The sequence below is a fragment of the Hetaerina americana genome, unplaced genomic scaffold (genome assembly GCF_022747635.1).
Source record: "Hetaerina americana unplaced genomic scaffold, ioHetAmer1.1.p SCAF_10, whole genome shotgun sequence".
Lineage (NCBI taxonomy): Eukaryota > Metazoa > Arthropoda > Insecta > Odonata > Calopterygidae > Hetaerina > Hetaerina americana.
The window spans coordinates 19,386,129-19,398,645 of NW_027286070.1; the positions used below are offsets into that span (position 1 = coordinate 19,386,129).

Genomic DNA, 12,517 nt, shown 5'->3' on the forward strand with positions numbered 1-12,517 from the left:
GATCTCCTTGCCCCTTACGAGGAAGGAAGGAAGGAAGAAAAGTGGGCTCCGTTCCCTCCTTCCTCTCCTTCCCCACCACGTCACTTCCCTCCCCTCTCCTTCCTTGCTAGTTTCGGCTCCGGCCGTCCTCCGTGGTGAGGTCGCCTCCGTCAAACCTCCCTCTTCCACCGGCTCCCCTCTCAGTCCCCTCTCCCACTCCGAATCAGAATCATCTCGCCATTCTTCCCACCCTCCCCCCTTCCCACGAGAGAGCGGGACGAGGGTGGTAGGGTCCGGGGGACGAGGCGAGGAGACGAGATGAAAGGGTGGAGGGAGGGGAGTTTTCACAAGCGCGCTTCGGGTCCTTTACCCGCTCCTCAGTCTTCACCGGAACGTGTTGCGTGGAGCGTCCAGCGATTGATCCTCACCCTTCCCCCCATCACACTCCCCTCTCCCCACCCGCCCTCTGAACTCCCCGACTAACCACACACGCGACGCGCAAAGAGGCGAAGTAAGTGTTGGAGCGGACGAATTCCACTTCCGTTTCCGCACGCATGTATAAATACAGATATATATATATATAGATACATATAAAAGTTCGTTTCCTTACCGCGCATAGCGCAACTTCGTATCTTCTCCGCGGGGGAGGGGGTCCGCGGGAGTTAAACCACCGCAATCCCTTCCATTGCCACGTGGGAAGATAGTGCCCGTCGGCAGAGTCCCCCGAACGCCACGGTCGAAGGCACGGGAAGAGATAACGAAAGGGAGGAGGAAAAAAAAACTTCCGACATCCGCCCGGGAAAAAGTGAGAGTTTCATTTCGACCGTCGAGTCCGCGAGTGAATCGTCTCTCTCCGTTCCCTCTCCTTGTCTCTCTCTATCTCTCTTCGCGAAGGGCCACGGTTTGCTCTCGGAACGAAAATAAGTGTGTCGTCCCATTTGTTTCGTCGCTGGGGTAGATCGTTTGTTTGTTTGCAGGATTGTTTGTTACCCGTTCCCCCGGGCAACGTTTGTTAACCCTTCCCTCTCCTCTCGCCCCACCTATTCTTCCACTCCCCTCCAAACCACACGCCCTGTCGTCGGGGGGATGGCGAGTAGCGTGTACACCCCTCCCTCTCCTCAAACCCTCTCCGCCCCTCTGCGTGCGGGGGACAAATGAGATTCGCCGGCCGCGTCGCAAGCGATATCGGAACAACGGCAGCGTCAAAGTTTCCTCTAGAAGCGTGCACTTCGTGGGCGGACCTCCACAATTCTTATTGACTCTGTCTCAACATCTTCCCACCCTCCTTTCCCCTCCCGCCCCTCACCTCTCGAAAAAACCCATTGTTTCCACACCACGAGAACTCAACCCTTCCGAAAGAATGGAGAATTGCTTCGGGTCCAATGGGGTGCGGGACTGACTGTGAAGGAAGGCGGCGACGACGGCGGGAAATCTTTCGAGGAGTGAAGGAAAGTGAGAGGTCTCCCGCTTCGAGGGCACCCTGGGGACCTTCTTGAGTGTTAAGTGCGCCTTCCCCTCTTGGCACTTCCCTTTCTCTCTCTCTCTATCTTTCTCCCCCCCTGCCCGTCCTCCAAGCCTACTTTCGAAACCCATCCCACCGCAAAAACCCTCTCCACACCCCGCCCCTGCCACCCGCGGTCGAGGCTGACTAGCCCCCCCTCGTAAATCCTCCCGCCGCGTCGACCCAAGCTCCCCCGAGAAGGACCCCCAACACGTTAAGACGGCCGTCCCAGCTTCGCCCTCGCCTCCTGCCATGCTGACCGGTGTGGGGTAGACGGGCGGGGAGCGACGCCCCACCCACACACTCCTCCCCCCTAATGCATTATTAATCAAGTGTTGATAGACGGATTTGTCCCGCTGTGGGTGACGACCTCACCGTGGGTGCGGAGGCGGTGGTGTTTTCGCCGGTGTTGCGTCGGGACGATGGCGGCCGCCGAGTGCTAAGCATTGGCCCAATCCCGAGAGTGACGGGACTGCGGCTCTTCGGATGTGATGGGACCGGCCGTGTCCGCCCCCGCGCCGCCCGCCGCCACGGGGGCAGGCGGGGCGGGGGTAGGGTGCTGCAGCCTCATGCACCTGAGCGAGGACAACGCCCGCTTCCTCCTGCTGGCGTTTGTAATGGTGATCTACATGATAGCGGGGGCGGGGCTGTTCCAATACCTGGAGGAGGAGTCGGAGCTCCGTGTAGGGCGGGACTTCCGGCGCCTCTACCGGGATTTCCAGCGGCGGCTGGAGAACGGGACGGTGGACATGGAGGGCGTGAGGGAGCTGCTCAACGCTTATGGGAAGGCCAAGGTCGCAGGAAGCCTGGGGCGGAGGAGGCGGTGGGACTTCCCGGGGAGCTTCCACTTTGTGGGCACCATCGTCTCGACCATCGGTGAGTGAAAATCTCCCCCTCCCGACCCCCGCCGAAAGGGTGGCGTCCGCGGGGAATTGATTGCCCCGGGATCGGTTTCGAACCGCGAAAGATTGTGAGCTCCCACGGCGATTGATGAAAATTAAAACGCCTCGATGACCACCAGCGGACGGATTAAAGCGCTGATCTCATCGATTAATTGAGCATTCATTGAAAATCTGAAGCCCCGTACTCATATTTGCACTTCAGATTGCTATAAGCTACGTCCCGTAAATCTCCACTACAACTCGCTTTCATTTTTCTCATTAATTTCGGAAGTCATTTAATGCACTGTTCTCCATATTGGATTTTATGAAGCGTGGACGAATTGAGCAGCAATTGGTATTTAACCTTGATAGACGTCTCTCTTCAAGCTCTTTGAACTAGCAACAATGACATATATATACATATATATACATTGTATATATACACACACATATATATATACATATATATATACATTGTATATATATACATACGCATATATATATATTGTATATATATACATATATATATACATATATGTATATATTTATTTATTTCCAACAAATTTTCTTTCGGCTATAGTATTTGTTGCTTTATACATTTACGTCATTTCACCTTGTATATCCATTATCATTAGTTTTGTTGGTCCATCCGTGTACTCGTATTTCGCTTAATCTTATGTATGGTCGTGGTCCTTATGGTTTCCAGCCTTACAGAAATATAAATGATTTTAAATTGATTTAATACTCGTTTTCATTTATGCATTAGGCTCTTTGTATCTTTATTTCAATCTTAGGAGCCCTAGTAACTGCAAATTGGAATCAACTAATAATTTCAAAGAATTGGCGATGCGTTGATGATGATGAATCAATTAAATAGTCTTTTCATTTACTAATTTTCTTCCGATAAAACCTCTTACTTCGTTTTATTGATAAGTTCAAAAATAAATCTGTACTTCCTAACGTAAAAAATTAACCTTATAACATGCACACGTAAACGTAAGCTTCTGCTGACTGACTGACTGAGCATTCAGTCTAATTTGGTCAAACACGTCCCAAAAATTATCACGCGAGCGTCTGGATTAAAAAAATATCGCTCAGTTGACTAGGCTTATATTTTTATTCTATATAAAGTGCTCATTTGCTTTAAAATTTATTTTTCTCTGAGTGTTTGACGAAAAAATGTAATGGCCATATGAATTTCTCCAAAAATCTTGAATAAATGATTCAAAGGAATAAGCCATCCATTGCGTCGCTGTCATATTCCCTTCTGTCACCGACGAGTTAATGTCATCATTTGAGTTTTTAAATTAGGGCGAGCTTGGAAAAATAATTCATAGGAAATGGAAATTCAGCTCTTTATGCCTAGTTGGTGTCGTTTTTTTAATCTCTGATAGTTGTTTTAGTAACATGGAAGTATCTCAATTTTAAATTTAAGGAATATGTGTGTACATGCCCGAGTATCATTGGCGGACTCAAAAAAATGAAAGCATAATATACAATCATATCCAAAGTAGTTATTACCAAAGTAATCAATCTCGAAGATAAAGAATTCTAATATAATTCAATTAGCTGATGTTCATTTAAATGATGAAAAAATTTGAAAATTCTTTAAGAATTACTGATTTTTAACTTTACAACAGTTAACTAAGTACTAAACTGGTGCTTTTTTGTTTGTCTGGCTTTGCGCCTCCATCCCTCCCTCGATGGACTATCTAGTTCCTTCATGGTCCTAAAGAGCATTTCTTCAGAATTTATGACATGTTATCTATAGACACGTTAGTAATGGAAAACTGAAAAATCCAATTAAACTTTTTTGTTTCTGAAAAGTCGTTAGAAATTTCGTTAATCTTATCATGAACACTGAAAAACTAAGTTGGAGCACTTTAGTCTAAAATTTCACAAAATAGATATAAAATCACCCACAAATAAAAGGGAAGTACGAGCGAATGATTGCTACCAACCTCCCTCCTAGTATTTATAAGCCCTTGAATAATTCTTAGTTGTCACAGTTGACTTTTATCCCCATCCCATACTTTGCTTTTAAGCTTTTTAAGATATATTAACAGTCGGAAGCCGCTAATCCCCAGTTAGTAGGCATAAACATGCAACGATATTAATTGCACGTCTAGTCTCATTTCATTCTCCCGAGTGGAAATTGTGCCGCAAAATGTTTTTACACCTCGCAGCCTCCGCAAATTTGTCCACGGTGTGCTTTATTTACGCAAGTAGACGCGGTGTAGGTATCCTGCTCCGCTTTTCTTGAAGGGGATGAGCGGACAGAAGAAGAATAAGAAGCCGACACGGTTTGCGAGAGGACTCATAATAAAAGCCTCATCCCCCAAAGACCGCCATTAGGCGTCCGAACGTGCATTCACTCTCGGAGAGGAGTCGGAGGAGGAGGCTATGGCGCCCAGCATTAGCCCTCCCTTAATGAATAAGCATGTGACGTGCACCTAGCGACGAAAGGAAGAGTGGGGCCCGGGAGTGGGTGGCTTTTGGAGGCGGGAGGGGTTGAGAGAGGGGGACGTCCCCGACGGTCGGATGAAGAACCGCATTCGTTAAAGTGCTCGGTCTCCTCACAACGCAGTGAGCGGCGTTGTCAACTCGGATTTGTAAAAGACGAGAGAGAGCCAGAGGGAGAAAGATAGAGAGAGAGAGGAGGCGCCACTCTTCGTGGAAGAGAGTGAGGATGGCGCCGGAGCCAAAGTTCGTGCACCTAAATGGGGGTCCTTCCGAGGTCATAATTTTTTCTAATGTTCCTCTTTTCACGTCAAAGAAAATAATGTTGTCTGGTGACAAATATTTCGGGGGCTCGGAAGAATTCGTGCTACGCATGAACCGTCGGGTCGTGATACAGATTCGGACAATGCCTCTTTGACTTGCCTCGACCAACCCCAAAGAAGCGTCCCGATTATTTGTATTTCTGCACATTGCCTATGAATGAGCACCCGTGTTACTTGCTAGAAAAGTTCATTAATCGACCTTCACAATACAACATAAGAATTTTTCACGGCAATTTCTTGTGCCTCTTGTATACAAGTACAATATACCAGAAATTATTCGCTTTAACTGCCATACGTCTTTGGAACCCCAGCAACTTGAAACATGCTTCAACTGTAAATCAATTTTTTCTGTATTTTTTTGAGCCTCTGATCAAATTCAAACCAAGTATTCTATTTTTTCAATTGTATCACAGGATCTCATGATGTATGTTGCACTCGTATTTGCATTTTTCTAATTCCTCGTGTTGAAACTACATGTAATGTTCTACATTTATCATTTCCTTTATAAATGAAATTGGGACGGCAGTAAGAACAAAATAACTTTACAATAAAACTTTACACTTCCACAATAAAGTTCTTTTATTGTGGTAGTGGTAAGTTTCTTTTTACCCTCATAATGAAGGAATTCCTCAAAGTTAAACCTGAAACTGTTATGTTTATCAAGAACAAAATTACCTGCTGAATGATTAATTTAAAATATATTGTATAATTTTTGTAATGCATGTATTTCGCTGAGAAAACGCGTGTTATTTTTTTCACTGCATTTTATATCTTTACTTTTAGGTGTCTTTTTTATCTATATGTTGATTTTAATCTATTTGCTTTAGCAAATAGATTAAAATCAACATATCATCAGTATACTTCAGTAGTATACTTTATTTCTCGACGTGAATTTCCAACAAAGAACCCATTACGTTGTTTCCTCCTTGTGACCGGTATCCACTTTTCTGTGGTAACATATCTAAACTAATAATTATCATTAATTAGTCGTCTACTGCATTAGGGTAGGTTTTTGATAGGCCTTGTCATCAAAATTCTATTGCACTTTAGCCCAAAACAACATGGCACAATATAACCTTATAACAATAACTCATCATAAAGGTTTGCATACTTTGTGCCTCCCTTAATCCCATCCAAAATGCCTATTCTTTTCCTTTTTTCTACTTTGCTTTCCCAGTTTTCTCCCATCTGATACCGCTTTCAACAGCCCTCTTCCAGCCCTTTCAACAATTACCTCTCAGTATCACCTGCATCCACTTGTCCTGCCTTCGTCGACTTTATCCCAACAGCCCTCTTTTTTCCCCTAGCATGCCTAGAATGTCATTTTATTCTTTCTGTCAATTTCATTTTCTTCATTCTCCTCCATTCCCTTATATTATTAGAATATTCATTCGTCTATTCGCTATATCTATACTTAAGGTGCCTATCAACATTCGTCTCTATTTAAAATCTCTTCACCTAACTAAATTCTTTGTTTAATGTCCTTACTACTTTACCCACCTTCTTCCGAAAAAAACTCCCAGTTACATCAACTGTTCCATCTTTTCTAATTTCTGTCCCCCAACTGTAATGTGTGTATTATTCTTCCAATTCCTTGAAAATTTGAACACGTTCGTCTTCTCGTGATTGATTATCGCCGTATGCTTGTCACAATGCTTCTGTAATACACTAAGTAATATGGTAACCCTTCTGTGACGGGCAAACTAACGCATGATCATTCGCACGTCTAACTGATTTGAAGAGTTCCCCACCTACATTCACTCCAGACTCGAGCCCTGTATCAAAAAGAGCATATCACAGTGTACATCTCTCTCCTACTCCGCTGCCTAGCACTGCCCATCACAGCTCTTAATTTTCTAGCCCAACCTATGCGGTCTGATGCATGCACAGATTACTTATAAGTCGTCTTACCCTCCAAGCTACTCATTTGAACTAATTATATTTCTTGTAAATGGGTATTTGTGTAGTTAGACATCTTATACTTTTCGAAAACGTAACATATATACAGCTGTATATTTTTTATCTTACAAAATATCAATTTCAGGGGCTTTTACATATTTATTACCATCTCTTTGGACGGTAGGTAGATAGAGGATAGACTTTTGCGGGAATACATGAGAATTAATAGGCAGAAATATTACCAGAAACCATTAAAAGTTCTTTTGTCCATCATTATTTGATCATTTAGCTCCGCGTTTATCCAGCTTTTTGCGAAAATCAATATTTTTCTCCAAGTAGGTCAAACATCTTGAGTGCAGAACGAAATAATCGACTTTTCTCCATCAATCTGTATGAATGAAAGCCTACGCATCTAGGTCGGATTGTCCACAAGTTAGCCGTCTCTGCAAAGTTACTAGGAACATTAGAATTATTTAAGTTAATTATTTGAATATGTTATTTTTACCCCATCTAGGTCAAATTAGGGTTCCTTTAAGAAAGTAATTGAATTCAGTACAGAGGTTTCCCTTTTTGTTATTTTTAATTACCACGATCTTGGGACTCAAAGTTCGATTCGGCTACATAAGTAAATGCGCTTTCTCAGTCCATTATTTTCCGTATCTCTTACGGTAAATTGAATAATTTTTGACCGTAGAATTGTGACATTGTCGCTTAAATGAATTCAATTTCCAACATGTGTGTGATTAAAAGTAAATTTTCCCAATTCAAAAGTTTCAAGTTCAATGCATTAGTTAATTGAATGCTATTTCAGAGTATAAGGAATATCTTATGGTTGAATATATCTGCTTTTAACTAATTGACAGTTTCTTCCTTCTCCACTGCTGTCTATTTTCCTGTTATGTCCGACGGGGTATATACTGGTATATAAATATTTAATTATGATCTTTACCGTAAACTCCTCCTGGTTGCCGTCAGCAAAGGAACCCGCCGTCCCTGTCCCTGTTGCATACACTCCACAAGAGAAATAGAGGCAGAAAAGCTGTTCCTGCTTGAATATTCCCTCACTTGGTTCGGTACGACGCCTGCATGCATCGCTTAAGCGGGATCCATCCGGGAAAAGACGACGAGAAGGAAATTGAATACGTTCCGTTCCATACGCGCCGGACTAGCGGCCTCAAGCGGGGGTGGCTCCCGGGCGACCGGATTTCTCGGGCCCAAAGGGGCCGACGAACAAAGCCTCAATCCTTCGGAGTAGGAGAGGGGAGAAGAGAGAGCTTCATTTTGTCTAATTTTGGCGCGAGAGCATGGGAAGGCAGGCAAACAATTAATGCGGCTTTGAATGGCAAGCACTCGTAAAAATCATATCGGAGATTTAAAATATTAAATTACGTTAGAAACACTAAGTGGTTTAGTGTTGCATCAAAGAATTCGGAACTTACTCGGAGCGTATTAAAGATTTCAATTTTTTTGCAGTTTCCCGCTGCAGTATGCTGAAAATTGTATTGGGAATAAGTTTTTCTCTCTCTTTTCGTCATATTCAGGTGCGGTTATTGCAAAACTGGGACGATTTTGACATTGGATTATCAAGAAAACAACCATGAAGTTATATGAAAATTACATTTTCATTATTTTCCGCAGTTCATTGAATGATTTCTATTTTTTCAAAGGTTTTTTGCCCTTTTCTTAAACTGCAACATTAGAGGATGTTTCAACTGAATGCTTTTGTTGTAACGTACAGGTAATAAAAAAAGCCAAAAAAGTATCGTAATTCTAATTTATTCAGTGCAATATCGTCGTTAAATATACTCTTAATTCCTATTCATCCGCCGCTTCCTCAAAGTTTGTTATGAAACGATCCTCTCTAGTTAGTTACTTCAAATAAACCTTAGCCAAACCTTTAAGCCAAACGCTGCGTATTTTTTGTCCTTATCTAGTTTCCCCCTTATAAATAGATTTCATATGCCATACCAACCGTTACTTGTGTCATCAATAATCGATTTAGGAAAAAGATGTTTCCCACCACTCATTTATGTCATTGCTTAAGAGATGAATCACAAAACCCTTTCAGGAACGAATGTAAAAAACCTTGGCATGGACGTATTATGAGAGCACTTTCGACTAAAATCACGGCGTATGATACCCACGGAAAATATCGAATATTAAATCTGGAAAGAATGAGGTGCTACTTTCTCTTAAATAATGGCTATGATATGATCACCCGAGGCACTCCCAGTGAGACACTGTAAAACGTTGTGAATTGTTACAATCTATGTCATACAGCTGATATTAACAAATTCACCTCGATATTTTGCAATTTACTCAGAATCATCTTTGGGTGACTTTATACGTTATCGTCCGAAATATGCTGAAATTAGATGTAATAGATAGATAAATAATTTCATAAATGAGCTAGAGAATAAATTTTAAGCTAAATATTAATTATTAAATAGACGAAATGAATAATATTAGTCATATATTTCGGATTAAACGTCGAAAAAATTACCTCCTACATGTATTTCAAGTTTTTTAAAGAAGTGAATCAGCTTTTCTTCTTTCAAAATTATTTAACCTTATCTAAATTATTGATCATCATCCCGAAAATTGATTTTATTTCAGATGTCCTTAATGAACCAAATACTTTCTGGCTTCATTTTGCGAAATTCCTATGTGTCTAGTCCGGCAAATCGTACCAATAGATTAAATACCCCACGTTTTTATACTTACAATTTCATTAGAGATCACGATTTCGTCAAAAACTAGCATCTCAGTCAGATCTAAACCCAGGAGATTTATTGCACGAGGCTAAAGTGATTCATTAAAATTAAATATTCACATTTTTTACACATATTTACAACAACGGTTTCGCTACAAAGTAATAATATATTTGTTTCTGAACAAAATCTGAGGTAATTCATATTTAAAATGTGATTTGGGAGAGCAGGTGGCATTTATTTTAATCAAATACTTCACACTTCACCAATTAACTCCTAGTTGAAGTCCGAACTAGCTTCCGTATGACGCTTATTTTTCTAGTAGGTAAAAGGCTTCAAAGTAACCTTCCTATTCGTTTATCGAGATTTTGCAAATCCCCGTTTTCAGCGCTCATCGAACGCGAACGTAAAAAGTCTTCCCATGTTTTTTGCTTGGATTTCTTTATGCCTTTCGCGGGAAAACATCTGGAGGAACCTAATTTTCTGAATTTCTTCTTTCTCCAAACCTCAGGCGCATACTCGTGGAGGAGCGTTTCAGGGGCGGAAGAAGGATTGAATCCCTTACTCCACCGTATCCCAAACTCTATTGCCGAAGACATGAGATGCTAAAACCACGACTTGATATACCCGTTTTAAATTTTTGGAAAAGAATGGAAACATATTAACATGCACTCCATGTTCTTCTCCTTCAGTTTATGCAGGCATACACATTCGCACCCTTAACGAAATTCCTTTTTGGAGTGTGTGCAGGGGCGAATCTATGGGGAGGGTGGGGTTAATTGTGGCCATCGACCGACGACCCCCCCCTGATGCCTTTTGGAAATGATATTTTGACTTTGATTAAAGTCACCAAACTAATGTCACTGATATAACCGGATCACAATTTAGTGCTATTGAAGTGTATAGCTAAATTTAAGAAAATGAGAAAGGAAGAACCTATAAGAAAATATAATCTTGAAGACCACTAGATCGAAGGAAAACGTATATCAGGAGGCAGTAACAATAATGATGGGATTATCTGAAGTAAGGTACAATGAAAGCGGCGGATGAATCAATGGAAACGGTAAATTTAAAAATTGTTTGGGAATCATGAACAATAGATAAAATAAATAAGGTAGATCGATGACGTAAGGAAATGAAACAGCTGGACATTATTTTCCAATTGATACACATTAATGTTCGTGCGATAGAAGGTAGACATAATCTACTGCAGGGTAAAATGCGTTGTAGTGATTTCTGAAAACAGTTTATAATTTAATACGGTTTTAAAATTTGAAGGTAAATTAGCAATTATTTATGTTGATACTTGAAGATGTCCCTCATTTAACGTTTTTCAAGAACCTCCAAATAGACAATTAAGTTAGTATGTGCCATATTTTAGTTTATTTTAAGTAAATAGCTCCTTCTTTTACTTATATCTTCCATTCTACTCCACGCTTAAATATGTAGACATGCTCTACTTTCCTTAAGACTAAATATATTTAACATCGCTATCCATTTCCTACCCCAGCCTCGATTACGCGAAATCCTCCCCTCCTACACAGTCTTTAATATCCAATTGCCATTAAAAATGCTCCATCTTTCCTGTCTCTTGGATTTCTCCCAACAACCCTCTCTTCTCCCCGCCCCCACGCCTAGTATCTCTTCTTTTGTTTATCTACCCGTCGATTTACTCTTTCCAACCTTCTCCAGAATCAAATTTCAAAAGCCTCCAATCTAAGTTTATCATCATGCTTCAACGACCATGATTCCGCGCCTTACAAAATCATGCTTCATCTTGAAGTTATGACGAATGTTTGCTCCTTTAATTTCTCACTCAACGTCCCTGTCATCAATTTCTTAATTTTCGTGAGAGTTTCTTTGCCTTACGTAATTCTTCTTCTCAAGTTTCTACTTCTTTGGCCAACTTGGTCTCAAATATTTCCAAGATAAGGTTTAGGTAAGCCAGGTATGGAGAAGAAAAAGACGTGATGGACGGAATGAAAGGAGCTAGCAAGTATGTTGAAAGTGACGGTTTAATATCGCTCGGAGGGTAAAGGGGTATCTTTTTAGACGAAGCTAATAAATTTAATGATGCTCATTCTGTGGCTCTCTTGAACAGTAGAATACCAATAAAATACTTAAATGGCGATTCCGTTCATCAGCGCTAGGAGGAGTACGTTCCTACTCATTTGTATACTTATTAACTATAGTAATAAATAAAAGGAGTATTCTTATTAACTTAAGTAATAAATTTAGCCACACAATTTTTATTCGCTGTGCGTTGAACCATAAAGGCTATGACTTTGGAAACCGTGCCCGTCCTTTGTTGTTAACGTCAACATGTGATCATTTTATCTTTAGTCTTCTCTTATCCCCAAAAACATCAATTAGATTGTGACTGTGGCTATTATTGCTACTATCTTCAGGGTTATGAGCATGGAATTGTTTTTTTAGATATATCGTCGTAGCTTTATATAATTAAGTTTCTTCTGAGCACAGTTTCCGATCGTTGACCCTGTGACCCCACTCCAATAGGACGCGTTAGCGCCAGGATTCTCATATGAGTCGTGCTTGGTATCGTGACGTTCGAGGAACGGGTAAGGGTATTCGTTATCCATCGCTTAAGAAATGGAATTGAATCCAGGTGGTGGAGGACTCTCCAGTCATATTCCGAGTTCCGCGTGGGTGCCACAATCAGAGAATCTTCTTCGGATTCAGTTCTCCGTCTATTGAATAGGTCGGAACAGTCTGTGGGAAGAGGTCGTCACAACTAGTTTGAGA

At 41.4% G+C, this 12,517-nt stretch overlaps 1 protein-coding gene across 1 annotated transcript in view; it reads left to right on the forward strand.

The window, feature by feature from the left end:
* Positions 1-654: 654 nt before the first annotated feature.
* Positions 655-12,517, forward strand: part of LOC139699999 (potassium channel subfamily K member 13-like) — a 244,096-nt gene continuing 232,233 nt past the window's right edge. Inside the window, exon 1 of the mRNA XM_071598421.1 lies at positions 655-2,356. Within this exon, the coding sequence (XP_071454522.1) occupies positions 1,972-2,356 (385 nt within the window). The 5' untranslated portion in view covers positions 655-1,971. The remainder of the gene's footprint in view (positions 2,357-12,517) is intronic.